The sequence below is a fragment of the Amblyomma mixtum genome, chromosome 2 (genome assembly GCF_055824585.1).
Source record: "Amblyomma mixtum isolate Tamu chromosome 2, ASM5582458v1, whole genome shotgun sequence".
Classification (NCBI taxonomy): Eukaryota; Metazoa; Arthropoda; class Arachnida; order Ixodida; family Ixodidae; genus Amblyomma; species Amblyomma mixtum.
This window is the reverse complement of record NC_143013.1, coordinates 243,791,746-243,818,995: the sequence shown is the minus strand read 5'-3', so window position 1 is coordinate 243,818,995 and position 27,250 is coordinate 243,791,746. Positions and strand designations below refer to the sequence as shown.

General features: G+C 47.9%; 2 protein-coding genes across 2 annotated transcripts in view; one reads left to right on the top strand and one right to left on the bottom strand.

The window, feature by feature from the left end:
• The window catches only part of LOC149363279 (SEC14-like protein 2), a 61,666-nt gene extending 46,263 nt beyond the window's left edge, over positions 1 to 15,403 (top strand). Inside the window, exons 9-12 of the mRNA XM_089573426.1 lie at positions 3,873 to 3,959; positions 4,602 to 4,714; positions 10,948 to 11,272; positions 12,775 to 15,403. Of these exons, the coding sequence (XP_089429552.1) occupies positions 3,873 to 3,959; positions 4,602 to 4,714; positions 10,948 to 11,272; positions 12,775 to 12,875 (626 nt within the window). The 3' untranslated portion in view covers positions 12,876 to 15,403. The remainder of the gene's footprint in view (positions 1 to 3,872; positions 3,960 to 4,601; positions 4,715 to 10,947; positions 11,273 to 12,774) is intronic.
• Positions 7,964 to 27,250, bottom strand: part of LOC149363277 (TWiK family of potassium channels protein 7-like) — a 96,942-nt gene continuing 77,655 nt past the window's right edge. The window contains exons 2-5 of the mRNA XM_089573425.1: positions 23,112 to 23,299; positions 21,650 to 21,907; positions 18,857 to 19,240; positions 7,964 to 11,270 (exon numbers count right to left, since the gene is read on the bottom strand). Coding sequence (XP_089429551.1) covers positions 18,878 to 19,240; positions 21,650 to 21,907; positions 23,112 to 23,299 — 809 coding nt within the window. The 3' untranslated portion in view covers positions 7,964 to 11,270; positions 18,857 to 18,877. The remainder of the gene's footprint in view (positions 11,271 to 18,856; positions 19,241 to 21,649; positions 21,908 to 23,111; positions 23,300 to 27,250) is intronic.

Sequence of the window (27,250 nt, the reverse complement as noted above, 5' to 3'; positions counted from 1 at the left end):
TTGACCGTTTACGGCAGTTTCACCAATCAACTGCAAACTATCCAGGCAAGGTGTATACACTTTTTTTATAGTGTGGTCTACGTTAGCAGAATTATCGCAGCTTCGTTTGTTTATTTTCTCCTGGCTTTGGAATGATAAATAGCCAGTCTGAAATGGCGGCTATAGAGTTTCATGAAGCCGACTCCTCGGGTCATATTCTGGCTGTGGCACTCGGCGCAGCGTTGGTAAATACATTAGAAAAGCGTGGAAACTTCGTCCTCTCTCCGCGAGACCGTTATCTCTTTGCACACAGCTATACAGGGGGAAAAGCCTGATTCATTCCGACAGACTGTCGTGGTAACTTTCTTCATCAGCCTGACTACACCCACTGCAGGGCAAAGGCCGCTCCCATGTCTCTCCAATTACGCCTTTCCTTTGACAGCTGCGGCCACCATATTCCCGGAAACTTCTTAGTCTGATCCACCCAGCTAACTTTCTGCCGACCCCTGCTACGTTTGCTTTCTCTTGGAATCCACTCCGTTACCCTTAAGGACCAGCGGTTATTTTCCCTTCGCATTACATGCCCTGCCCAAGCCCATTTCTTCCTCTTGATTTCAACTAGGATGTCATTAACCCGCGTTTGTTCCCTCACCCACTCCGCCCTCTTCCGATCTCTTAACGTTACACCTATCATTTTCCTTTCCATAGCTCGCTGCGTTGTTCTTAACTTAAGCTGAACCCTCTTTGTTAGCCTCCACGTTTCTGCCCCATAGGTGAGTACCGGTAGGATACAGCTGTTGTATACTTTTCTCTTCAGGGATATTGGTAAGCTACCATTCATGAACCCATTCATGAACCGATGTTACCATTCCTGGGAGCTATATTTCTTGATTAATGCTGGCGTTCGTGACAACCAGATAAGAGTGGGTCGAAGGCCTAACTTGCCACACATGAGGCAACCGGTTCGAGTTTCCAAACAGCGCCAGTGGCGAACTTCCGCCTTGTTAGCCATTTCTTGAATTTCGAGCGTTGGCCTTTTAAGAGGCATCCGCGTCCTCTATGGGCGTAGCAGACTTATCTCATTTACTGCGCATACGACATGGATTTGACCAAGACAATTTGTAGCGCTAGGCAACTTCAGAGTCATTTAGCTCATTTCTCAACCCAAAGCTGGCGCAACAATCGCTGACTCCCCCTCTCCCCAACACACACACACACACACACACACACACACACACACACACACACACACACACACACACACACACACACACACACACACACACACACACACACACACATGCGCACAAACAAGAGAAATGGAAATTAAATGTTAATCATTGCGCTCATTCTCCGAATCATTAGGATTACGCTGCGCAGTGTCAGGAGTGTGAAAACAAATCTGGGCCCCTCCGTCCCTTAAACTGTCCGGCTACGCACAAACGGCGCCCTTTCCTTCTCTCGTCACCCTCCCTACACTCAGCCACCATCGACACGGCGCACATTTCGCTCATGTGCACACTTTTTCAAAGCCCTATCTTGCCTTATTTTGCGCCTGTATGCACGAACAGCAATCCTATTTGTCCTCGGAAATATTCCTTTATTTTTAGAACGGTAAACACATAAAGTCGACCTTAAAAGACGCAGACCTTGGCTATGCCTTTTCGGAAAAGCTTCGCAGCTCGCATATGCCAGACACAGGTCAGGTTCCCGTACTTTGGCCAAAAAGGAGAAACAATCTTGCTACGCCACTAGCCTACGAGTCATTTACAAACTGCATGGCGTCTTCAAGGATATCTTCTCAAAAACCACAACAATCTCCTTTGAGCAGTGCGAATAGCGTCCATTTCCATGACGTCATTTCTCAGACAACGCTTTGGGAGGAAAGAAAGCCATTCGCTGCCGCGATAAAGGGCAAAACAAAAAAGCTCCACCACCCCTAACTATACCCGATCAGTTTTAACCAGTCGGGCAACGGATAATAAGGCTCGACTGCCTTCATCTACCGACGCTATCGAGAACGATTCCTGAACGAGACGCGCCCAGTCTTGGCCATGTTCCACCTTCCCTCCACACGCTCGCACAACTCGAGGCGGGTGCGGGAATTGCCTCAAAGTCACACACGTCATGGAAGTCGCGCAGTGAGACGTCGTCGGCGACCATGAAGTGCGTCTGCGTCGAGCGTGGCCCTGTTTATGCATGCAGTGATACGGCGCCGTCGCCACCGCCGACTCGTAAACAGAATCATCGAGCGGGGCGGATTCCCCGCCAGGGGCGCGCGCGAGGTTTTACCGGTCGCGTCGCTCCTCGCTGTTCGAAACGCGAGGTCAAGGTCACCAGGGCTACTTGCGTCTGGCAGGAAAAATAAAAGCGGGAAAATATAGGCAAGCTTTGCATTCAGTTCCAATGATCCTCGCCTACCCACAGAAGCTATCAAAGCCGGCTGCAATCCGGACTACACGTACTGTGTAGATATTTTTTTTTAATTCTGATCGTCTGAACAGATATGCTTGTAGAGGATAACGAGAAGGACGCTGACGTTGGCTTGCATTAAATGAGGCCTGCGATGCCTTCTCACAGTGAGCTAATACGAAGAGTTCAGCGCGCAGTTAATGAGGCGCTTAAATCGGGCCTCGGCCCGCTTCAAGCCCGAAGCTGTACCTGTTGAATGGGGCTTCTTGAAGAGTGTATCTTCGCACGGACCAATGGAGGCAGCAGTGGAGACTGAACTAAGATACTCACACATATGCGAGACTGCATCTAGCGGACTGCATTCACAACTTTGTAAACGTGCTGGTTAATCGGTGTAAAACGTCAAATAAAAGCCTTCGCGCGCCGTATGTGGCGTCTTGCGCATCAGAAAAGTCATCCTGTGACTGCGCTTGTAGGAATATGTAGTGCTTGTTAACACCGAAAAAGTCTGAGTTCTTCGTCGAGAAAACTTTCATCGCTGTGTCACCAGTTCTACACGAACACGCAGTTATTAGAAACTTTATGTTCTGATTTCTGCGCGGCCGTGTTGTGCAGAGAACTTGAAATACCTGATGCCTGATAAACTTTGTCTTGCTGATACGGAAAAGAACACAGCACGCTATTTTATGTTTACCACGGATAAACAGTCAGTTATTCAAACGATACCTTTGGCAACCGTGAGGCCTTTTTTTATTTTTCGCTTTCTTCTTGGACTTCTACAGTACGGGCTCCTGCTATGGGAGCAACAAATAATAGTTTAGACGAGCAAAAAAGAAGTTATTCGTTTCCTTCACTTGTTTTTTTTTTTTCAGGAAGAGGGAGAGGGGTTAAATGACGTTTTAGGTGTCGCAAAGTAACCTTGTTCATATTTAAACGGAATTTCGTCAACTGCAGTTCATAAACCCATGAGTTAGGCGCACAGCCATTGTTCTGTTCTTTTTGCCGGCGTGTGTAACCAGCGCTACCGCGTGCGTAGGAGCTGAACGTCGTTTAATTTATAAAAAAATAGCGGTGGCTTAGCTCAGCTATGCGAGGATATATGTAGCGAGAGGTACGGTATATACCTGGTTACACCACCGCCGCGTCAACATCATCTCTCGGTCGGAGGCGAGCGGCGCACCAGCTGCGCGGCTGTGACGTCACTGGGCTCCTCGCGCATGCGCACAAGTGGCGCCGAAACCCACAGCTTTCGAAACGGTGAGACTGCGGGTAATGCAGCTCTCGCTACAAAAAAAAAAAAGTTGCGGCCTACATTTCTCAAAATGTGGCTCCTTGTCGCTCATATAGCGTTCCGTATAATACTCGCGATGTCAAAAATGACCATTATGTGCTGAGATGACGGAAATGTGGTGTGCCCACGTTGTGACAACCTCAATGAATGAATCCCTCTCTCTCTCTCTTTTGCTTGTGTCCTTCCCCAGTTCCATCCCTGTTCTCGGTCCTGTTCAACCTGATCAAGCCCCTGCTCACCGGCAACACCCTCCAGAAGGTCCACGTCCTGGGAAAAGGCAAGTGCCGCTTGCGTACTACCACGTACAACCCCATCACTAAGAGCGAGCGGACGGCGTTAATAATGAACAGCGTTGAGCTTGTTTCTCGATAGTAATCGCTCAACATTGCCAGACACGTGTGCGAAGCCCACTTCTCTCAGCGCTTTCGCCAGCAGTACCAGGACCACAAAATTATGTACTTAGGCTGCAACTCCTCTCATATCTGGCACCGAGCCAGCGTGGGGTGCTGGTTGAACCCTCCAAACGCTGTCACAGTGATATTAGACTGGGACGAAACACTGTCTTATCGTGACCTAACAGTTAAAAACCGATAAACACACGCGTTCATTTTGGCGTGGAAACAAATTATCAGTAAAATAACCATTTTTCTTTTACTTAGAGGGGAAACGGGTGGTCCAGTAGACTATCGGGCGAAAAAACGCACCGGGAGCAAGGCCAGATTTCAAAGAAAGATAAGGTGATGCGCGGCAGTCATTTTTTGTCGCTATTAGTGTCTCTCTCTCTTTGTGTGTGCGTGCTGGGAAGGGGGGGGGGGGGGGTGCATACTATGTGTACTCCATTAAATCGTCCGTTGCTTGACATATGTCGTTACGGTTTCAATAACCGGCAAATGAACCTGCTTCGTGGGGCTGCGTGTAGGCGACAACTGGAAGGACGAGCTCCTGAAGTACGTGGACGCCGACCAGCTGCCCGTTGCATGGGGAGGCACCTGTGTCGACGAAAACACCGGCGACCCCTACTGCTCGTCGTCCGTGAGTCGTCAGCGAGGCACCTTTTGCTGCTCTCGCTGTTCTACTCCTGCCTTTAACTGCCTTTATTCGGACTCGACTTTCCTTCAAAGACTAACGAGCACAAAGGCGAACTAGTTGACGCACAGAGAGCGCTGCTGTCATTCGTAAGCGAAGGTTTCAGTTCACGGATACACTTTTATGCGCGACTTGCGAGATTTAAGAAAGAGAACGAGCCAGCAGAGGAAAAAAAAACAAATTCTAAAAAAAAAAACGCCTGTGCAGATCATCACTGGGGCCCATCAGCAACACTGCGACCCTTTTCGCGACGACACACAACGTCCATATAAAATATGTCTATAAGAAAAGCAATGAAAGACGCAACACAACACGACGAAAATACGGAAAAGCATTAAGATGCAACTTGTCAGATCGCCCATGTCTTAATAGGTGTTTATCGTGGGAATGCACTCTAATAAAATCTATCTCGCGTTAAACGGGTCTGATATAACCGACTAAAGCACTTTTATATGCGGCTAATGCCTCTTTAACTACTCCTTGCCGCGTTGTATGTGTAATGACTGATTACTTGGAACAAAGGCGTGCCACCACATCTAGCGCAGCGCACCTGCGAGTACCTATCTTTTATTTCCATTTTTCTTTTTATGCTCTGTTCGCACCGCCAACTCTTACAGTACGCCCGACGTGCAATGTTCTGCACTGTAGTCACTCACTGGTGCACCACATTTGTGGCGCAAGGCACATATAGGATCTTCTGCTTCAGTGATTCCATACTCATCATTTTGCTTTCTTTCTAGGCACTCTGAGTGTCTCGCTTCCTTTGTGCCTCCGCTCCGTGGCGCTGCACTTAAAGCGATCGCCGTACCTTGTCTAGCAGTCCACTCCAAATAGGACGCAGTGCCTATTGTCATGAAATTCCTTATCCCGTCATGGTAGATTGAGCACAGAGAGCCACGGGTGTGTCTGACAGCACTTAGGCGATGTGCTGAGGAGAAAATGAACCATCATTACAAGGCAGAGTCTAAGACTGTCGCATAATTAAACGACAACGAAAAAACTTCTCAATGCGTTTTCGGCAATGTGACGCGATGTTCAGCGACATCTGGTGCATAGCTGGAATGTATAGTGAGGTCGGCAGTCGGAAACGCTTCTAGTAGCGTAGAATGGCAAGCTCATGGTAATGTCCCATCGTTTGCGCCCTTGTCACTTCTTAGAGGGCGCCACCGCCGAAGCCGATGCGATCTCGGGAGTTGTGGCACTCAAGACCTGTCGCTGTGAAACAGACAGAGTCAAGAAAAGGAAGTTGTCATGCAACATTTCGCTTAAACCTGTTATTTCCACATAAAAACTGCTGAATAGTGCACCTCGTCTCACGCCTTACAGGTGCCAGTTAGAAGCGCAGCATGCACTAATGTACTATAGCCATTGCACGACTGTCCTGCGCTAGCCGACTGCTCTGTAAATCTAGAACTTTCGGTTAAAGTACCAAAACTCTTTACCCATCAATCACACTCCATCCTGCGTTGTCGTAGCGAAGGGGGGAGACAGGACACAGCGAGGCACAGTAAAAGACTGTGTCTTGTCTCTCTTCGCTGTTTTACACTAAGTAGCCCAAAGTGCCACCTTAGTACGTTGTCGTGTCAGCCTCTCCCTTCCCCTTCGTCCTTTTTTTTACCGGTGTTGCAAAACGGGCGTCAAGTACGAATTCACCCAGGCTCCCACCCTGAGACGTACAAGCAACGGGCCATGAGCGCAGCTGCAGTGGGGTATCGGGTTCAGTACTCTGCTGTGCAGCGCCTTGGAGCTCAAGATGAGCTCTGTTACGTCGGCCTTCAAACAAAGCAATATTACAACACTTATTAACACACACAGCTGCAAGCAGATATTGCAATGCTTACTATGCGACAGAAGTTATTCCACTGAGGTTATCACTTATGCATGGCCTTTGCGAAGTGACAATGGCGAGGGAAAGTTAAGGCTGATTTAATGGCCTTCCCGAAAGAACTGCTGCTAAAATTTAATCTGAAGCCTGGCGCGGACACCTTTGCTCACTCGATAAGGGCTACTTGCAGGCGTGAAGAAAACGCAGATATTAAAGCTGCACTTTATAGCGCGGTGCTTTATTCCGCCTTCTTAGGTTGCAAAGCAAGACAATGAGAAATATCATCGAAAAAATGGCTGAGGCTTAACTTGGTTAAGCCTGGAGAATGCGAAGCATCATCGTGTCGCGTAATTTGGAGGCGCACGACCACAGCGACGGCGCGAGGTGGGCCCCCGTTTCTCCACTGTCGTGAAGTCATCGTGTCACGTGGCGTGACGTCATGTATCACGTGATTTGGAGGCGCACAACCACAGCGACGGCGCGAGGTGGGCCCCCGTTTCTCCACTGGCGTGACGTCATCGTGTCACGTGGTGTGACGTCATGTATCACGTGATTTGGAGGCGCACAACCACAGCGACGGCGCGAGGTGGGCCCCCGTTTCTCCACTGCCGTGACGTCATCGTGTCACGTGGTGTGGCATCATCGTGTCACGTGATTTGGAGGCGCACAACCACAGCGACGGCGCGAGGTGGGCCCCCGTTTCTCCAGTGTCGTGACGTCATCGTGTCACGTGGTGTGACGTCATTTTCTCCACTGTCGTGACGTCATCGTGTCACGGGGTCTGACGTCATGTATCACGTGATTTGGAGGCGCACAACCACAGCGACGGCGCGCGGTGGGCTCCCGTTTCTCTACTGTCGTGACGTCATCGTGTCACGTGGTGTGACATCATGTATCACGTGATTTGGAGGCGCATAACCACGGTGAAGGGCTGAAGTGGTAGCTAAAGTAGTATGCTTCGCATAAAAGCAACAGCTGACACCGTTCCGTGCTATACAAAACCTCCCATTTCCGTGCAGCGCGGCGGATGCTACAGACTAGGAGCGTTGGATTAAGAACACTGTTATGTTTATTTAAAACAGCGCAGAAGACAGGGACACAGATAGAAAAGACACACACAGCGCTGACTTACAACTAAATTTATTCATGTTGTGCTGGGTTATGTGCTGTTATGTTGTGCTGGGTTTTATGGCACATATACAGCTAAGGTCATCATGCGCCAAACAAGTGGATGAAGAAGAGTACGCAGCTCACTTGTGCAGCTGTCTGTAATTAGGTCCACGCAGGTTGCAACACGGCTAAAAGGCGCTTCGTTGAAGCCAGCGACGAAAACCTGGCTGCGGAGGTTGCGCAAATATTCCGACAAATCATTGGACCCAACAAAACAGTTTATTGACTCAGTTTGTGTCTTACATGAGTATGCTCGTCACTTCTCAGACTGGGAAGCGGACACTGTGGCATGAGCGTAACCTCCCGAGTCCTATGCGAACACAAAGATTCACACAGACGTTTTGGCTCTGCAGGCGAAGAATTTGGGGAAGGGGAATTGCAGCGTATGGTCATAGCCGTGAAAGATGGGGAGACTATGAGCTGAGGCACCACTAACATTCGAACTTCCCTGTGGAACATGGGTGTCCACTCATGCAAAGACTCGTGTTATCTCACAAATCTTTCTTGTTTCTATTCCAAACGCGCACACACACACCTTTTGCGGCTTAAAGTGCTCTCCTCTACTGTCATCTACATTTAAACCTGCTAGTCATGATTCCATGTTGACATTTACTTGCACCTGCACCTCCCAACCCTTTCAAACCACACTGAAATAAATATGCTCATAGAAAAACCGACCTCTAGATGCGTTTTTGGCGTCTAGGAAAAGCACCATGCAGAAGAACAAGTACAGCGTTAAAAGACAAAATACTATACTCTGCATTAGATATATGTACAAGCTTTCCTAGTAAAGGTAGGCACAGAGGCTTGGCATTGGTTGCAATGGTAAATTGGCTAATGTTTCACAGCCATAGGCTTTGTTCTCTAAGCATACGCTTCTACAGCTAATTATTGCTGCTGTAAACTTTGGCAGATATGCGCTACTTATGTTCCAGCTCATAACCATGTGTTCTGCTGAAGCGTGGTACTTCTAAATTGCTTTATATCTCCGTTCATTTGGCAACCAACAGTATTTTCATTAACAGTAACAACGGTACCAGCGAGTACCTGTTTTGGATAACAATCAGATCAATAACTATCTGAAGACATTAACAGTACGGCTACATTCCTATCAGCGGCAAGAGTAGATATGTGCATAATTTCAGCAAGACAAGAAGCTTAACACAGACACAACTTGCAAACTTTAAATACGCACAACGATCATTCACTCTTAAAACTTCAAGACAGGCACAAAACGCAGCACAGAGCGACGAAGCAGTGAATTGAAACAGTGAATTCTAGATTTTGTGATATCCATTGCTTTCGCCCTTTAGCTGTTGTTGGCAAGCTCATGCATGCTCATTTGTGAAGTGTGGAAGTAGATTTGTAGGTTGATGTTACCTATTCAGAACATAAATGCAGAAATTATCATTTAGGCAGAGCTGCGTAAGCTAAGAGCACAGAGTCGACAGTAAGCGGACGCACTTAGCGTACTCCCTCACCACGCATGCGCACAACGCAATACATATTTGCCACGTTGGAGGCACTCCAGTCGAAGACAAAATACCGTGAAAGACGCTTAATGGGGATGCATAACTGCTGACGCATTGGTTCGTATTCCAACGCTTAGCAGTTGTAATCCTATCTGAGAAAGGTGTCAAAGACGAGCATCCTTAGCACTAAACTATCTTGGAATTGATTCGCATCATGGCGTGTAGCGCAGTGTGCGTAATTTTCTTCCCTTTGGTGTCCACCGTACACCTTGGTGCAATATTGCGAGCACGGCCGGACTATACTCAGCATTCGCTGAGTTTTGGTAACATTCGGAATTTCTCCAATTCCATTTGCGAAAAACATAATGCAGAACTGCAGCAGGAGCTTGGATTGCGCCAGCACTGACTGACTATGAAAGCCTTGCTAGCGGCAGTCTGGCGACAATAAGGCCGACTGCGATGATTAGGTGCGCAAAGGGTTGTTCCGAGTTTCTCTGCAACGCATCATTTTATCTTCGGTTAGAGCGCAGGAGTGTTTATCTCCTGAGCCACACAGTGGTGCTAGTTGAGGCGGGAACCTTGATAGCGTGGCGATCGATTGTAGGGGTCATCGTGTCAAGTTGCAGGCCTAGCGCACAAACCGGAAGCTGGTACGCAGCTGTATAGTTACTTCATCTACGGATGGAAATGCCCCCGCGATGACCTGCACTGAACGTCTCATTCTTATGGTGATAGACCTCATATGCTTGCTAACGAGAACACCGCTTTATGAAGTACTGCAGGTCGATGTAACACCGTCTTTAGACCATATGACGCCACCGCTGTGATGCAGCTTTTGTCGACGGCGCTTGAGAGTGGCTCATCAGATTCCGCTCAACTTTCTGCCGGCCCAAAGTAGCTGTAGAAGCCTTCATTTTTCTTGGCAGATTAAAAATGTCAGCGTGTAACATGACCTTCTTTAAGAGGACGTGGTTTCAACAAGATTATTAAAATACCGGCGCCGCGTCAGGCCACCCAGGCGTAAAGCAACAGCAATGTTGCAGTGGGCAGGCGCGGTGCCCTCGCAAGACATCACTTTCTACAGCAACGCATCGATTATCGAAATTTATCTTGATCAGTAACATGAATTTTTGTTTTGGGTGTACAAAACAATAAACTTAATTGCACGGCGAAAATGTCCTCGATCCATAAGTCAAACACCTCAGAGGGCGTACCCTGAAAGACTAAACGGGAACACGCCACCAGCTGTAAAAGCTACTACAGTGGCGATAGTCGATGGCAGCTGTTTCTATATTTCAATGATCCCCCGAAGTAGACGCGCTGCAAAGTAGCCGCGGATAACCACCCACCCGCTGTTCACGCCTCCTGTCTGCGCTTTCCTTTTTTGTTTTCAAGGAATAAAACAAAAGGGTTGCCGTCATTCGGGAGCTGTATACTATGACAGCAGTCTGAAAACAGTGACACACAGTTACAATGGTCACACCGTTCGGCTCTGCCAACATCGCCTCCCGTTGTCTCCGCATAGCCGCGCACCATGCGTCTTCTCGGTGCAGGAAGAACCGAGGCTCTGTCGTGGTCCATCAAGCATCCTCCTCTTTCCAGCACATAGTTTCGGCGTAGCGATGTACATACCAACAAAACTACGCACTTTGGCACACCTTGTCAATAGCAAACCAAAACGCGCACCGTCTTTGGCTCGACCGTGGGCGCAGATCACCATCGCCCGGCCCATCACGGAGGCCGACTACCGGCGGCGCAGCAGCGCGCTCATCAACGGCGACCAGGGCGGCTCGGCGGCGGCCACCGTGTGCGTGGACAGACGCAGCTGCCACGAGGTGCCCGTGTCGGTGACGCAGGCTGGCTCCCGCCTCTGCTGGGAGTACGAGACCGAGGACCACGACATCGGCTTCACCGTGGTGCGCCTGCCGGCCGCCGACGCCGCCCCCAGCGAGGAGGTGACGGTGCTGCCGTGGCAGCGCGAGGACTCGCACCTCAAGTCGAGGGAAGGGAGCCTCCTCTGCCAGGAGCCCGGAACCTGTACGTGGGGTTCGCAATTGGGTCAGGGGCAGCTCACGTGCTAAGCTTCTAAGCTGTGTGGCAATAAGAGTAGCGACTTTACTGGCGTCGTGAATACACGATGCCGTGGGCTGGCTGGTAAAGCTGCCAAGGAAGTTAAGGACAATGCAGCGAGCTATGTAAAGAAAAATGATAGGTGTAACGCTAAGAGATCGGAAGCGGGCTTAGTGGGTGACGGAAAAAACGCGGGTTGATGACATCCTAGTCGAAATCAAGAAGAAATGCGCTTGGGCAGGGCATGTAATGCGAAGGCAAGATAACCGCTGGTCCTTAAGGGTAACGGAGTGGATTCCAAGAGAAAGCAAACGTAGCAGGGGACGGCAGAAAGGCAGGTGGGCGGATGAGATTAAGAAGTTTGCGGGGATGCGGTGGCCGCAACTGGCCAAGGACAGGGTTAATTGGAGAGACATGGGAGAGGCCTTTGCCCTGCAGTGGGAGTAGTCAGGTTGTTGATGATGATGATGACTCAGAGCACGAGAAAGCCGCAGGCCTCCGTACTGGCATCTTCGAATGCCAGCCACAACAACAACAAAAAAAAAAATAAACTGCACTCATGGAATATTCGTGTGTGCAATGACAGGCACTTGCTTTCTCTCTCAACAGGTTGTATGCGCTTTAAGTGTCCCACAGTTTGACGCAATATTTTTTCATTCGAATTTCGCTTACCAAAGGAAGGCACCAGACACACCTGTATTTCTCTGAAACGCGCATTTTCACCTGCATTAAGTGAAATGCTCTAGAAAGGAGTGCACACACTGGGTCTCAATACATTCATTTACCTACCAAGAAAACACGTTTTTGAAAGCGTTATAGTATACTATCAGTATCTAACGAACATTTAGAACAAGAATAGAACAAAGACATATGTAGTAAGTATTTAAAAAAAAAACACTATGTGTCGACTACACTGCTGAATTATGCAAGCAAGCTAGCTCCCTAGTTAACCCCGAGATGTTTTTTTTTTTTTTTTTTACCACCATTCACTTATTCCTCATATTTGTGGGACATCACAAAACGGCGCTTCCCACCAGCATTCGATCCGTTGTTTTAAGGGCATCCCCCCCCCCCCCCCCCCCCAAGATGGAGCAAATTTGTAATAAGGGATTGATTACTCACTACAGTATGCCCAAGTGCAGCCGTGTGGCTACAAAGGAAAGCTTCTATAGAAACTTCGTAGCTGGTGTGCTAGTGCTTTCAAGATACTTTTTCTCTCTTTAGCCTCAACCTGCAAACTGTCTCATCAAGCTACCCGCGTATAGTCTGAGGTGTAGCCTGAGGGCTTTCCTTTCTTTGGCCTAGTTTTACTGCCTTACCCGTCAAGCTAGAGTTATCGATATCCCTATTTGCAAATCTTTTCTGCCTATGCTGATACGCTTCGTATTTGGGAGATTTAGATTCTCCTTCCTCTTGCATTCTTGCTGTGGTCCACATCTGAATGCACAAATTTTGTGCGGCTTTCGCAGATGTGCTGAAGTTCGACAACATGTTCAGCGCCTACCGCAGCAAGAAGCTGACCTACACTGTCCGGGTGGTGCCGCCCACCCTCGGCGACGCGGCGGCGTGACGTCATTCCCCTACTTTGTCTTCGCCGCCGGACAAGTTCTGCGGGAAGCAACGCTTGATCGGTCTCCCACATCATGCTCGAATTGCGTCGAACGCGAGTGATTCGCTGCTGCTTCCACAAACATGGCGGCTGCCTCAAGCCTTCAGCAGACGGAGCTCTTAGAGAATACCCCCTGCGAAACCCCCCAAACGTCTCAAAATTGAGCGCCTTAATCGCAGCAGAGTGTCAAAGTTTACCGACTGTCGCGTCACCTGCAGGATTAAAAGTGGACTGCTCAAGACGACTGTGAAGTTGCACGACGCCGCCAATAGCCGATATGCCTTTGCTCATAGGAGGAGACGTTGTCTGTCAGCTCCCTAAAGTTACCCGCATAAGGAACCTAGGTTTGGCTCCACAGTTTTGCACCCGCTATGATCGCAGAACTCTGTAGAAGAGACGATATGTTGTTATGCAGAATGTTGTTCCTCGTCTGCACGAGCAAGCTTACGGGTTTCAGTGTTCTTGATGTCGCTATTCTCTGTCAGGCCATGTATATTTTTGGGAGACAAACGATCATGTACATGGATGGGGACTACAAATACAGTTATTTGAGCTCTGCACTGCTTGGATACCCCGACTGTTATTTTCTCCCTTGTGCAATGTGCATGAACGCATAATATTGTCGAAGTTTATTTTCGACGTTAGCGTTTCTAAACGACCCTTTGGCTGCAAACTTCCTTTTTGTGTCCCGACTTTGTCCGCAGCAAGGGATCATCAGTGACTGTTGATGACGAATAATGCAGTTTACCGAGCTCGTGTGCAGTTCAATCACTTCAGCTCCACGAGTTCGTCACTAGTGTGTGGTAAATGTTCATTATTACAATTTTTGTTATTCAAGTGTTCTTAAACCCCGCCAGCGTCAGCGAAAAAGCAACGCTCGTTACGGTTTTTTTTTCTTTTCTTTTTTGCACTGAGGGGCGTATGCATATATGTAAAATATGATGGTCTCTCTCGTTCTGTATTAATCACATCAACAGCAATACCGGATCAGATTTAGTCCTTTCCACCTAACTTTTCAGACCAATGTTCTTCCAACAGAAAGGTAGAAATTATCATCCAAACCTACGCCATCAGAAAGCTGACCGCTGTTTAGTGCTAAAGTACAACGCCTTCGCAAAAAAAAGAAATAAAATTAAAGCATTCCAAGTATCACAGTTTTCCCTCTCTATTCAGCCGAGCATTCGTGTGCAATGGGGAAATGGTAACAGCAGGCGGTCTCAGTCAAATGCATTTACATAATAAGAGCATAATTCGCCACACATAATGTGGTGGTTCCCATGAGCCAACATCCGGCCGCTAGCAAGCAACTGTGCCGATATATGGTAGTGATGAAAGACAATGAAAAGATAACTACAGGAGGCATCTGCTGAGTGACTCTTCACGCTACACGAATCACCGGCAGTGTTCGTTGTAGGGTAAAAAAGTTTGCACGGATTTTGCTTTACCCGTAACCTTGCGTGAGCATCATGGGCCATACCATTACCAGGAATTCGGGACACCTCCCAGCCAGTGATGCTAAGCCTAGCGGCCTATCACGTTCTGTTCTCCAGCCCCCTCGGTCATTTTCTTTCTTACGTCGCGTGTGATGTCAACGCGCTATTTTTGAATGTTCCAAGCCATGCGCCAAGCGTGGCAGCTAAGGGAACTAGAAGTTTCCGAATTCTTGGTAATGTCAAGCACTGACAATCGCATATGCTCTGATGATCTGCGACCCCAACATCAATAGTCTAGAGATGAAATTTCGAAAGGTAACGGGCCGCTCCAACCACTTTTGTGATACCAGACCGTCGATAATTGTCAATCATCGTGCAGCGTACGCCTTCTTTTGTCAGTAACTACAGAAATACTGCAGACGACACCCCGGCTCTGGTGCATCTCTAGGCATTTCAGCCCGTTTGTCATTCTCATATTTTTTGCACCTTCTTCTCCTCCCCTGTGATCGTGGAGGTAGTGATTTTTTAATTTTTTTTTCTGCGCGTACTGCGTGCAAGCCACCCATAGCCACGGCACTAAATGTCCCTGCAACTTTATATATGCGACAGCACGTTCAGTTGAGCCTTTATTTGTTTACTTAAGTTGCATCGGGTCGCACTGCAATCGGTGCTTTGTTGAAAGTGTGTCATATGTTTAGATCTGTGTCCTTGTAGCACAGCTGCCGCTTTCGAGAGCCTTTATACCTTACCACTGGATGGTATGCACCTGTGAAGCACGGATGGTTACCTGTGATAAGTGCGGCAGTTCGGTACCTATCTGCCTCACCTTTCATGCAAATGCAAAGGCCGAAACGTAGTTACAGACTCCAGTGGCAGTTGTCCAAACCCGAAGTCGTTATCGGTGTGTAAATGCATTTTTCCGGACCAACTTTAGCGCAAAAGATTGGCTTAGTGCTGTGCCCGCACTGTCAAGAAAGGAGATGTCTGACGGGGCCTTATTGTATGGTGTATACTTCGTATTGTTGGCAATAAAACACGGGTCATGTTGGATTTCAATCTCTTTGGTATTCACGTGTTTGACTGTTCTAAACTGCGTGGATTTTCTTTCTCTTATGCGCAGTGGTGTGGTTCGCTTCTGTACAGCAACAACCACTGGTTGAATTCCAGTCAAAATGTCACGCTTTGTTTGAATAAGCAACGAAGCTGCGCTAGGATTCATCGAGGCTTTTGCCAGGGAAGACTAGTCCCAGACCGGCTTTGACTATCACGACTAATAACGAGCCTGTGTTATGGTCAGCACAGTAACGTCACGAAGAAATCAACCCTGCAAGTAAACATCGTGGCTTAAGGTAACAGGACATATATCTGCGAGAACTTGTCATTCCGAGTTGGTGAAAGGTATGGTGAATATATTAGCTGGGTTTTAAAGCACCTAAAACGGCAACAGCATAAAGATCAAGTTAAGATTTGCCGCTAAGACACCAAAACTACGGTCAACGCCCCAGCGATGCTATAGATACTAAAAAGTTAACAGCATTTGCCCTTACCAGTCTGCTGCGTTACCTTCTGCCGTCGCTTTAAAGGTAATGAAATGTGGAGTAATTTATGCGGCCACGTACTCACCGCGCCATTCATAATGACCTAGGCAAAACACAACGCCTCACCTGCAGTTTTCTGCGTGTCTTGTCGCACTCATTAGTGCTGTGTTTCTAAAGATTCTACCATCTCAACAAACCCAATTGTATGTACTTTTGCAGTACATTGCTTTTATACGGAGCTGTTTTCCTTAACTGAAATCTTCTTATCTATGGGTTTCATTAGTGCTGTGCGTTTCTTAGATGCCTCAGCCACCATTCCTCAGAAACGTGCTAGATCACACATAGCAATCCGCTCAAAGCACTAATATTTTACTGGGACGATGTATTACTGTTCGGTGCCAAAAAAAAAACCTAAAGCGACCGAAGCTCGCCCAGCGAGAGTGGACGCCCCAAACCGTCACAGCTTAGAGCTGGCATCCAATGTAATCGATTCTGTGTAATGCATGGGCTCTGAGAAACAGCGTATGCCACTTCGCTTTAGCGACAGACTGAATTTATTTTCTCCTTATATCAACAAATTAAATGACCGTAGTCATGAGCGAAATGTTCTCACGGGCTAGTGCCATAATATAAGCGCTTGTGCACCCATTGATAATGTTTTGCCCCAAGGCCAGCAATACGTGACAAGCAGTTTATCCAGACGGGTAAATTCAGAACTTTTAGCCCTACCTTGAAGGCAACTTCCTTTATATAACGCACAACTACGAACTTCCGCGTCGCTTCCCTCGAACAGCACGTTATACAGCAAGAACAAGTCGGTCGCGAGAAACCATGCTGTTGAGAAAATCATAGTAATTAGAGTCCTCTGTCATTTCTGTCAAGATTACAGACGTCTACTATCTTAGGGAAACACGGAACTGCCCGATAAATAATGGGTATTGATGTCTCTGAAGTGTGTCTTGGCGGCAACCTGCAGGAAGTTATCAATCACAGACCTAACTGCGTAGACATGCGTAGAACTGCGTTGCATTCGGCAATGACGGCTTAATAAATGGGCTCGCTTCTCGCCTCGTCGTGGTCGATCGAGGTGAAAGGTGAAACGACCATATTTATGTATAACAGTCCTGTCAAACAGACAAGAGAAAATAGTTGTCTGTTTTACCAACACTCGTGGCGTTATATCGCGGATCAACTCTCCAATTAACCAACCAAAAATCACCTATCTCCTCTTTCACTCACAATGCAGTTTATATAATCTTCATAATGTAGGCATAGCAGAAATTAATATTCGCCCTAATTTTCTTTACGGGGCGTCAAGCGGCCATCGGTATGGTAGAACTTGTCGGGCTGGTTGGTTCATTATAGACTGGAAAAAAGAACTGCGCGAACGAGACATGAACGGCGAACAGCCAAAGACGCACAAAAACGCAGCATGTGCAACATTCTCGCATAAACATTTAGAAAACTGAAAAACTGTAAGATACTGTTAAAGAAATACTGAAGGTAATTGAAAGCCCATTCTTTTTATATTTATTAAAATCTTTCTATTGAAGTTTTCCCATCGATCGCATCAAACAGTTAATCCTGCCATAGAAAACCAATTGGGAACGCTTTTCACAATCGCAGAAACGTTAATAGAAAAAAATATGCAAGATTGCCGTCGGGTGATCAGCGGATATATTGATTGTTATAGTAAAATCTTACATTATGTGAAACGAATTTTGTTCATGAACAATTTCTCGCTCAAAAATGCTTTTGTCCGCAATTGTTCGGTATGTGTAAGTTTGTGTGCGTCTTTGCCTCTTCGCCGTCTGTGTCTCGTTCGCGCTATTCTATCAACGTTACTTTCTAAACCGTAATTCACAAGATTAGCTATTCCATCGTGACCCTTGAGCCAGCCTCAGTTTCGTCTTGTCAAAATACTTTCCGCAGCAGCCAAACACACAGAGATGAGGTCGAATCAAACAGTATATATTAACAAGTGTGTTGATTCGTGAGCAGCGCTAATAAGCAGCAATTGTGCTAATGTCACTGAAACCATTGCCGACCTTATATCTAGTGCCTGTACTTTATATAAAGACGAGAATGAACTAGATGCAGTCGATGGTTTGACGACGTACTGTCTGGTCAAAAATGATGGATAATGAAGTTCGCTGATCAAAAAGGAATGACGTTTTGGGAGCGCCACGGCTTCCTTGCTCACAATAAGGCAACCGGCGGGCAGACGTATCCGGCTTTTTGTAACACTTAGAAGCGCTTCTGTCACGCTTATGTGTGCTACAGATATGCGGATATCCGCCGGCTGCCTCCTTGTGAACAAGGGAGCCGTGGCGCTCCCGAAACGGCATTCTTTTTTGATCACGGTCAGTTACCAGCGAACTTCATCAACGAAAATGAAACGCTAGTACAGGAAAAGAAACGCAAGACAGTAATATTAGATCGTCTTGTATTCCGTAGTGGCGCACTAAGGAGGTCAAATATGAAATCATTTAGGTTCTCTACGCTTTAAAATAAAGTGACACCAAATTGCCCTCATAAAAATGGTCTATAGACAGTCTATAGACTTCTTATTGACTGTATTGACTTCCTATATAGATATTGCTTTTTGTCTATTCATATTCTATAGACTGTCTCTAGACAAAAGTCTACTAAGAGTGTATGGCCATAAATCTATAGATTGTCTATAGAGTATACCTATGGCATTTGTATTGCCTATAGACTGTTCTCTAGGATTTGTCTATAGACAGTCTATAGACGGGATAGACAGAAGTCTATAGACACTCTATGGACTGTCTAAAACTTTTTTGTGAGGGTGGGACTTTTTTACCACCGCGTACAGCGTCGGTATAACCATCCTTTAGTGCGTTGCAAGCTGTAGGTCGTCCTCACATAGAACCAGAAGTCGACCAAGCGTTCGCCCTCATTTTCTGCTGCCGTACCTTCAACACTCAACTGCTCCAGCGAGCTGTACCTTTAGGCCCGTCTGAGCGGGCTAGGACGCCGCCGTGGCCGTCTCGTCCGAGGAGGCGAGCGCCTTGAGGGCGCGCACCAGGTCCTTGCACTTGAGCACCACCTCCTCCTGGACGAGGCTGAAGGCCATGGCGATGATGGCCAGGCCGAAGACCAGGTAGAAGCAGCAGATGATGAGCTTCGCCTGGCCGCTGCCCGACGTGGCGCCCTGCTCGAGCAGGTGCGAGCCCGGCACGATGTCGCCGAACCCGATGGTGCTCAGCGTGATGAAGCTGAAGTAGGCGCCGTCCAGGAAGCTCCAGTCCTCCCACACCGAGAACAGCGTGGCGCCGAAGCAGATGTAGCCGCACACCAACAGCAGCACCAGGTAGACCGGAATGCGCTCCTGCGCGGTGCGAATGCGGGTCACGGAGCGGAGGAGGAGGTCAACATGCGTGGGTCACGACGGTGTTGTATAGGGCACGATCAGCTGGGGGTACATCTATTGCCGCTCGGGCCATTATGAAATTACTTAAAGCAGCTTATAAACACACGAAGAGACCTTATCCTATACGGCACTAATTCACTCCAACGCCCACTTCCTTCAATTGTCACAGAATTCTCAAATTCCCGCCCATGATTTCGGATATTGCGAGCAAATTTCTGTTCTTGGAGACGAACTGTTTCTTTCTTGAAACTTATGCTTCTCGCACACTGGCAGTCTAAATGCGTTCTCCGAGTTCTGGTTAGGTGCGGTGAGAAGTGTTCACCTGTCCACCCATATTCGGTGGTCAGATACCCGACGCTTATGCTTTTAGCTTTTGTGTTGTTTCAAAGCACAGGTTGTCGAGTATTCCTTGCTTGCTGGCAAGCTAAACGGCCTACGGCGCCACGAATGTCACTGTAGATAAAAACTGAGCTCTTGTTTTGTTACAACGACAAGTGTGAACGAAGAAACACACTATGTCGACATGCAGCAGCGCTCCTACGGTGCACCTTCTATGGTACGGCGAATTTTCAAGCTCGGCTGAAGCGGACGCCTCAAACGATTTTTGCAACTAACGCAATATCAGCTTGTCGTTCCTGTGAAAATGTTCACGCAGGTCGTGCAAGGTAAGCCCGGTGTCACAAGCGCACAAGCCTAAGCGCACGACCGATGTCACAACCCTAAATGTACGCATTTTTGTATTACGCACACATGGACTACAATGCTTTGCAAATGTTTTTGTGTCGCGTTTTCCGCGGACTTGCTCCATGTTAGCAGCAGCACGTAAATCGCTTTGCGGCTCCGTTAGAGCGCATAATTCAGTGTTGGCCGCGCGATGCTCCCCTCTTTCTCCTCAGCCTCTTCATCCGCCTTCTCGCTTCAATAACTAATGCTGCAGGAAAAAAGAGAACAGCCGAAGTAGGCGGCGCAAGATGCCCCATTGCGCGTGTGGTCTTTCTTTGCAGCCGTTATTGATTCTCAAGCTCGCCGCGAGAAATTTATCCTTGGTCTATCCAAACGCAACCTTCCCGGACATCTACAGCCGTCTTGTGAAAGAAGTAAGACTTGTTGCAGATTGATTAAGGGGCTATGAGGTAACATCACGTTTCCTCACGCAACTGCTGCAACCCAGACACATTATCGGCAAGGCGGCTTCCACCTGCCGTTTAAGAGCTCTATGCTCAGTTTTGCAAGGTGGCCGAGTGCGACTGCCTTATACTGCTCTGAGCGCTGCAAGCAACACGATGCAACACTCCTCTCCACTGTCATGCACGGCCGAGTGCATTTAGAAAATAACGCGGAAAATCTTACTTGCGCCAGCTATGGACTACTCGGTGGTGAAACAGCATATGCGTGCATATTCTCATCAGGCGTCAGCGGCTCCCGTTCGCCTCGATAGCGAAGTAAGGCAACGGTGCTGCCATTTTCCCCTTCGTGAATTTCCGACCACGCAATAATTTTACGACGAACGTTGGCGGATACCTGTTCGTCACGGGTTCCTAGCTTTCTTTTTATTGCATTGCGGCTCATCAGATGCCATCAGCGTCGCTGCACCACGAAGCGAGGCCGTTGTGACTGCTTCACTACTTACCAACTCTACTTGTCTCTGGAGGGGCTCAGTGCTAATCTAGTAGTGTGCTTCGCTGTACAAATGCAGATGCCGAATTCACAAAGTGGTTGCCATAGAAGAACGGTCCTTGAATGCGAGCCAGACAGTTAGGATAGCGAAGGAGAGGATAGGTAATTTGCAAGCCACTCGCGGCTGACACTCGTGCGGTCTCCGCCTCTTCCAGCGCTCTTGGTTTAGATCCCCTAACATGTGTGCCTGAGAGAAAAAGGACATTCTTGAAGGTCAAATCAAGACCCTAGGGACGATATTACGCTAAGTTGTCAAGAGCCAGTGACGAGCATCTGTTCGCTTGTCCCAAAGCCAAACTCTTCCCACACTCTCTCTTGAATGAGAATTGCCACTACTCGCCATAACTTGCGTCCTTTTCGCCTCGTTTTCCTCCATTTAACCATGACGCAGTTCAGGTTTACACGTAGACCGAGGCATTACCACAACTCTTACTTCTTCCTTCACTATCTCGCCTACAGGAATAGTTTAGCAGACACAGCAATATCGGTTTTCTCTGTTCAGCTGGGAAGGCCGACATAAGGGACGGGAAAGAGTTTAACAGAAGAGCTTAACATGAGCTTAACAGAAGAGCAAGCGCTAGGTTCATTCTCTTAGCCTTAATTCAGGCAAGCATTAAGGTAACGATTGGGCATTCGTACAGCTTGTATGCCAGCGTACGACATGTGGCCTACAAAGGGCTTTGTGCCTACCTGGGAGATGGGCGTCGACTCTTTGGCAGGCTTCTTTGCGGGAAGCTCTGCCGCCGAAGAGGGAGGCGTCGCGACCCCCTTGTCGGGGCTCGGTGGAGGCGACAGCTCGGGTGGACGACCACTCTTCTCAGTCAGCGGACCCGTGGCGCTGCCGTTGTTGTCGCTGGTCTTGGACACCGAGTTGGCCACCGTCACCACGGTCTCCAGCACCTCGGCCGGGATCTGCGGCGGAGCCTTGTTGTTCGCCGAGGACTGGATCTGCAGGCGAGAGTGCGACAGCTCGGAATTGCAGACGGCTCAGCACTGAGCCCGGAAAATGCGCACAAAAAGCTCCTGCGGGGTGCTGTGCGCAAAACGACAACATTGGGCACCAGACACATGAAGTGGGAACCCAATGTTGTCTTAAGAAGTTCGTACGGTCGGCTGAGCAAATAAAAAGAACATATGATAACACGTTTGTATACACTGTATAATCAGCCGGAGGTACATGAAAATGCCGTTGACAAAAAACAACATCGACTGTAACCGTTTTTAGAGAAAAACAGTCATAAAATAAAAATTAGTGAAACACCCACCATACCCACGAAACATTGTAGGCCCTGCCGAATACCTGGCAAATGCGAAATGCAGTATGCCTGAAGAAAAAAAAATCTATTCAAGCCTTTATAACTGCAAGGTTGCGGAAGAGACCCGCTAAGCCTCTTCATTCTTCTTTCCCCGTCCTCTCTTGTAGAATCGAGACAGTTCCTGTGCAGTACAGGCTTCGCTTCTTTGTCGCCTCCTTCATGTAATTTGCCGAAATTAAAAAGATGGTCCATTTAAGCAGACGAACCAAAACCGACTAGTTGTAATTCAGGAAGGTATCTTAGTGAATTCGACACAGGTGTTGCGTACGACTCGAAAGCAGCATGAATTTCTATAGGGCAGATTCGGGAACGCAAAGTAGGAGGCATACTCACTCCTAACTTCGAACTATAGTTGGCCAAGCGTGCCAGCTGACAAGGCATGATTCTGAAGTGGCCATCAATCATGAATCCGTCTTAAGCATGAAGTACCCTGGTACTGTCCGCTCAGGTGCGTATACAGGTGGGGAAGGGGGGGGGGGTGCTTCTAACCCCCATCTCCTTGCCGCTCGATAAAAGTCAATGCATAAGTCCCCCCCCCCCCCCCCCCCCAAAAAAAAATAATTCCACTACGTGCCTGATCTGGCTCCAGTATAACAATGAACCACTCGAAACTGAAAAACTTGAAGGGAATTAGGTGAGCGCCACAGCGTAAATTATCGACTTGAATGCCAGTCAAAACCACCTTACAACCCTCGCGTCTGTAGTAGATGGCTTAATTTCTACCCTCCCCAGTACTCGCGTAACTGCGACCGCTTCAGAAACAGCCTTTCGCAAAGGGCGATATTGCCGGTCGGCGCCTTTGAGAGAGAACGGTTGAGGCGAGAAGTAAGGCGTACCTTTGCGGCCGCGGCGTCGGCCCTGCGGCACAGCAGGCAGCAGACGTGTGCGTAGAAGAACTTGAAGCTCTGCGCCAGGATGTTCCCGATGTTGGAGAGGCAGAGGAGCATCAGCGGTATGCCCACGATGGCGTACAAGATGGTCACCACCTTGCCAGGCGCCGTCTTGGGTGCGATGTTGCCGTACCCTGCACAAGCAACGGTGAAGGCGGTCAAAAACCCCTGGCGTCTGTTGCTCGGATAGGTAAGAGAGCTGAGTTGGGCGGAACTGGTTCGTTTCTCCAGAAAGGCTTGTTGCCACTGTATTTCGTTCAAGAGCCTTCCTTACGCCTTTAGATTCCCTGTCTCTCAGCCGATGCTATCATCGCGATGCTATCATATGTGAAGAATCACCAGCATCTAGGCTTTGATTCTGGTACTTCCATTTCACTGCCGCTTGCATTCCTCTTGCTTTCCTGTGCCACTACCAATTGCGCTAGTGCTAATACTCTTTCTAAAGCTTGAACTTTGCTGGTTGCTGTCATTTCCTGTCCAGCATCAAACCTGAAAGCCACGCTTAATAGTCCCATGCGACTAAGGTAATCACTTTATGCGGCACTTAATCTTTACTTGTATGAGTTGTATTGCGCTTTGGCTGTTGCAGTATGTTGCCATGCTTCGGCGGCGATATGCAAGTAGAAGTTCAGAATGGCGCAAAAGACACACACACAGGAAAAAAGGGGATGACACAAAGAGGATGACACAATGACACAAAGGGGATGACACAAAGATGACACAAGGCGCTCTTTGTGTCATCCCCTTTTTTCCTGTGTGTGTGTCTTTTGCGCCATTCTGAACTTTAATCATGAACCAACTAGCCCCAAAGCAAGTTCTTCTGCAATGCAAGTAGAAAGCCGGCATGCCACAAACTTGAAAGTCAACTGTTTTTCTTTCAGGCGCACTTGCTTCAACAAAGAAAGGAAGAGTTCGACGCCGGCGGTGTTAACAGTTACGCACACATTTGACAGCCGCTGGCATGATGCCGCACTTCTCAGCTACACTTTCGCTTAGGCAAAACGAAGAACGCTTCACGTAACACGTATGTACCATCGGGAACATTCCTGTGTAACACGCAGTTGGGAGTGCTTTATAGGGAATATTTGTCAACCAGTTACATACAATGAATAAAATACAGAAGTCTCGTGGAAGATGAACTTCACGTCACCAAATCACAGCCCCAATTCTCGAAGCTGCTGCCGCGTTCAAAACAGTCTGGCGCATATGCTATCGTATATTGGTATGACGCTCCAGGCCACGGCTCCGAGCCAACATATCGAGGATTCTACACCTGGATTACTAGAGCCGTCTGTGGCTTCCGAACGATGCCACATTTCAGTGAGACAGATTATTTATTTATTCAGTTTTGTGACTGTCTGTCTATTTGCCCGTCTGTCTATTTGTCCGTCCGTCTATTTGTCCGTCCGTGTATTTGTCCGTCGTCTATTTGTCCGTCCGTCTATTTGTCCGTCCGTCCGTCCGTCCGTCCGTCCGTCCGTCCGTCCGTCCCTCTGTCTGTCTGTCTGTCTGTCCGTCCGTCCGTCCGTCCGTCCGTCCGTCCGTCCGTCCGTCCGTCCGTCCGTCCGTCCGTCCGTCCGTCCGTCCGTCCGTCTGTCTGTCTGTCTGTCTGTCTGTCTGTCTGTCTGTCTGTCAGAATTTGTTTGTTTGTTTGTTTGTTTGTTTGTTTGTTTGTTTGTTTGTTTGTTTGTACGCACAGAGCCAGAGGCATTCCAGAAGGCAGTGGGTTACTTAAAAAGTAAAAGAAGATAAAGGACAAAATACAGTGAATGTTGTGACGAAGCAAATTCAACTTTCTCCAAAAAGAATAAAGGTCCCGCGCGAACAACTTGGGTTGTATTTAATGGCTGTGATATCGATGGGAAGTTGGTTCCACTCGCCAAATTACAGGGGAAATACCGAGGAAAACGAAGAAAAAAGAAAGCTTTATTATTTGCATTTCACGGTGCCAACCTGTGGCGATTATCGATCCGAAGGCAAAAGTATTCTGGTGGTGAAATGAAATGACCGCGTCGCACGATGTGGTGACACATGTTGTGAGAAAGAGCTAAATGACTGATTTTCGGGCGAGATTGAAAGAACTGGAGGGAAAAATTAGCATCTAGGACAATTATGCTTGTGGTACAGTTGTAGCTCACGAGTATGAAGCGAACGGGATTATTAAGGCGCAAGCCTTTAATGCCTCATCGTTGTAAGCAGGAGCTGTGGACAGAAATGTCACGCTTTTCAATTGGTCGAAACGGTCGTAACGTCACAGTGCGCGAATTTCAAACGGGGCCAATTGTACTTTGGCTACTAACCATGCCACCAATTAAAGGGATAGTATAGTGATGCTCCAATTAAGTTTGACTTAATTTAGTTAATTGCTTACTTAACCAATTAGTCTAATTAACCTTTCTAGTCAGACCAGATAAATAAATAAAACCTAGTAAGAAATTGGCCGAGCTTGGGAATCGAACCCCGGTCTCCGGAGTGCGAGTCGAGCACGCTACCACTCCGCCATGGCAGCTGGGTGGTTTGGAATGAACAAAGGTGCGTCTAGTGAATACGGTGCCTTCGTTCACTCCCATCTTCCTCCCTTCCCGTTACGGCGAGGTTTAGGTGTCCACCGAGATATGAGAGACAGATACATTTCCTTTCCTCGAAAACCAATTTACCAACGAGCAAGGCGTATTTGTCCGCGTTTCAGATTGGTCCAAATTGTCGTGACGTCACCGCGCGCGAATTTTGACGGGTGTCCACCAAAATATGTGAGACAGTTACTGCGCAAGTTCCTTTCCTCAAATACAAGTTTCGACTAGTGTCTACTGAGATATGCGAGACAGTTAATGCGTGATCTCCTTTCCTCAAATACAATTTTCATTTTGTTCATTAAGGCCCCTCTTTCTTCTTTCTCTCACACTTGCTCCCTTCCTGTACGGTGCGGCTCAGGTGTCCACCGAGCTGACAGAGAATTACAGCCCCATTTCCTTTCCTCAAAAAGCGTTGCGTTCAAAGGGCAACGCATCGCGCCGAACGGGTCGTGGCGTTCCTTGGACTCCGTGGCAGCGCTACAACACGCTGTCGCGTTCCACTCCTAAAGGCGAAGCTTAAGTGTCATTAATTTGCAGTTAATTATTGCACCAACAAAATCTGCAGTGAACAATCGCGGAGCAGAATGCAGCTCCCAGGCTTTCGCCTTTCGCCACTTTAGCCGCTAAAGTTCCTCGTAATTTTTTTTGCTCAAGGTCAAGAGAACTTATGTAAGGTTTTCAGTATCCAAGTTTCGGACGGAAGAGTGTTTTTAGACTAGAGTTTGGGAAGAGTTTCATAAAGTATATAGGTTTAGGACAGTCACAAGAGCATACATATACTGGGCAATTTTGTTTGAGTGACGATACAGGAAATAGTGAGACACCGTGGTAGAGGTCGGAGAGAAAAACAACAGAGTAGCGGCAAAACATGAACAAAGCAGAATCTCGGACCAGTAAGATAGGTTTTCTACGTCAACTAACTTTGTGATAAACTTGCGTGGGGACCAAACAGAATAACGGCACGCAAATAGTTCGCTTACTGCAAAAGTTCGATCGACACTGTCATCGAAATTCAGAGGCAGATAGAAATAGTACCAGAGAGCGCCGCAAGAGAAATGGCGGCGCACCTGTCACTGCGCGTGCGCAGCAGGCAAAAGCTAATTCGGCGCACGTCTACATGCCTATGCCCCCGCTTTGCTAAAATTGTCCGCAAAAACATTTTGGCGCCGTTAAAACATTTCCGGGGACGGAGTCCTCTGCAAACGACAATGATATGCGGATGAACAAAGGCGCTAGGATCATCGTAGCGAAAGCCCTCGCCAGTTAGCTGAAAAAGCTGTCAAGCTCAGTGTTCGGGAAAGTTACGCCAAAAATGTTACCTTTTTAGTGTTCTGTTGTCATGCATGCAACTATTTTCACCCTGCGCATTAAAGCATCCATTTGATCTTGCTTATAAGGGCGGAAAACTGGGCAAGTTGATTGGGATTCATATTTATGCTGCGCGAAAAAAACAAGGCCAAAGCGATCGTGTCCGTGTCGTGTCTTCTCGCTCACTTGGTCTTTGTTTTTCGC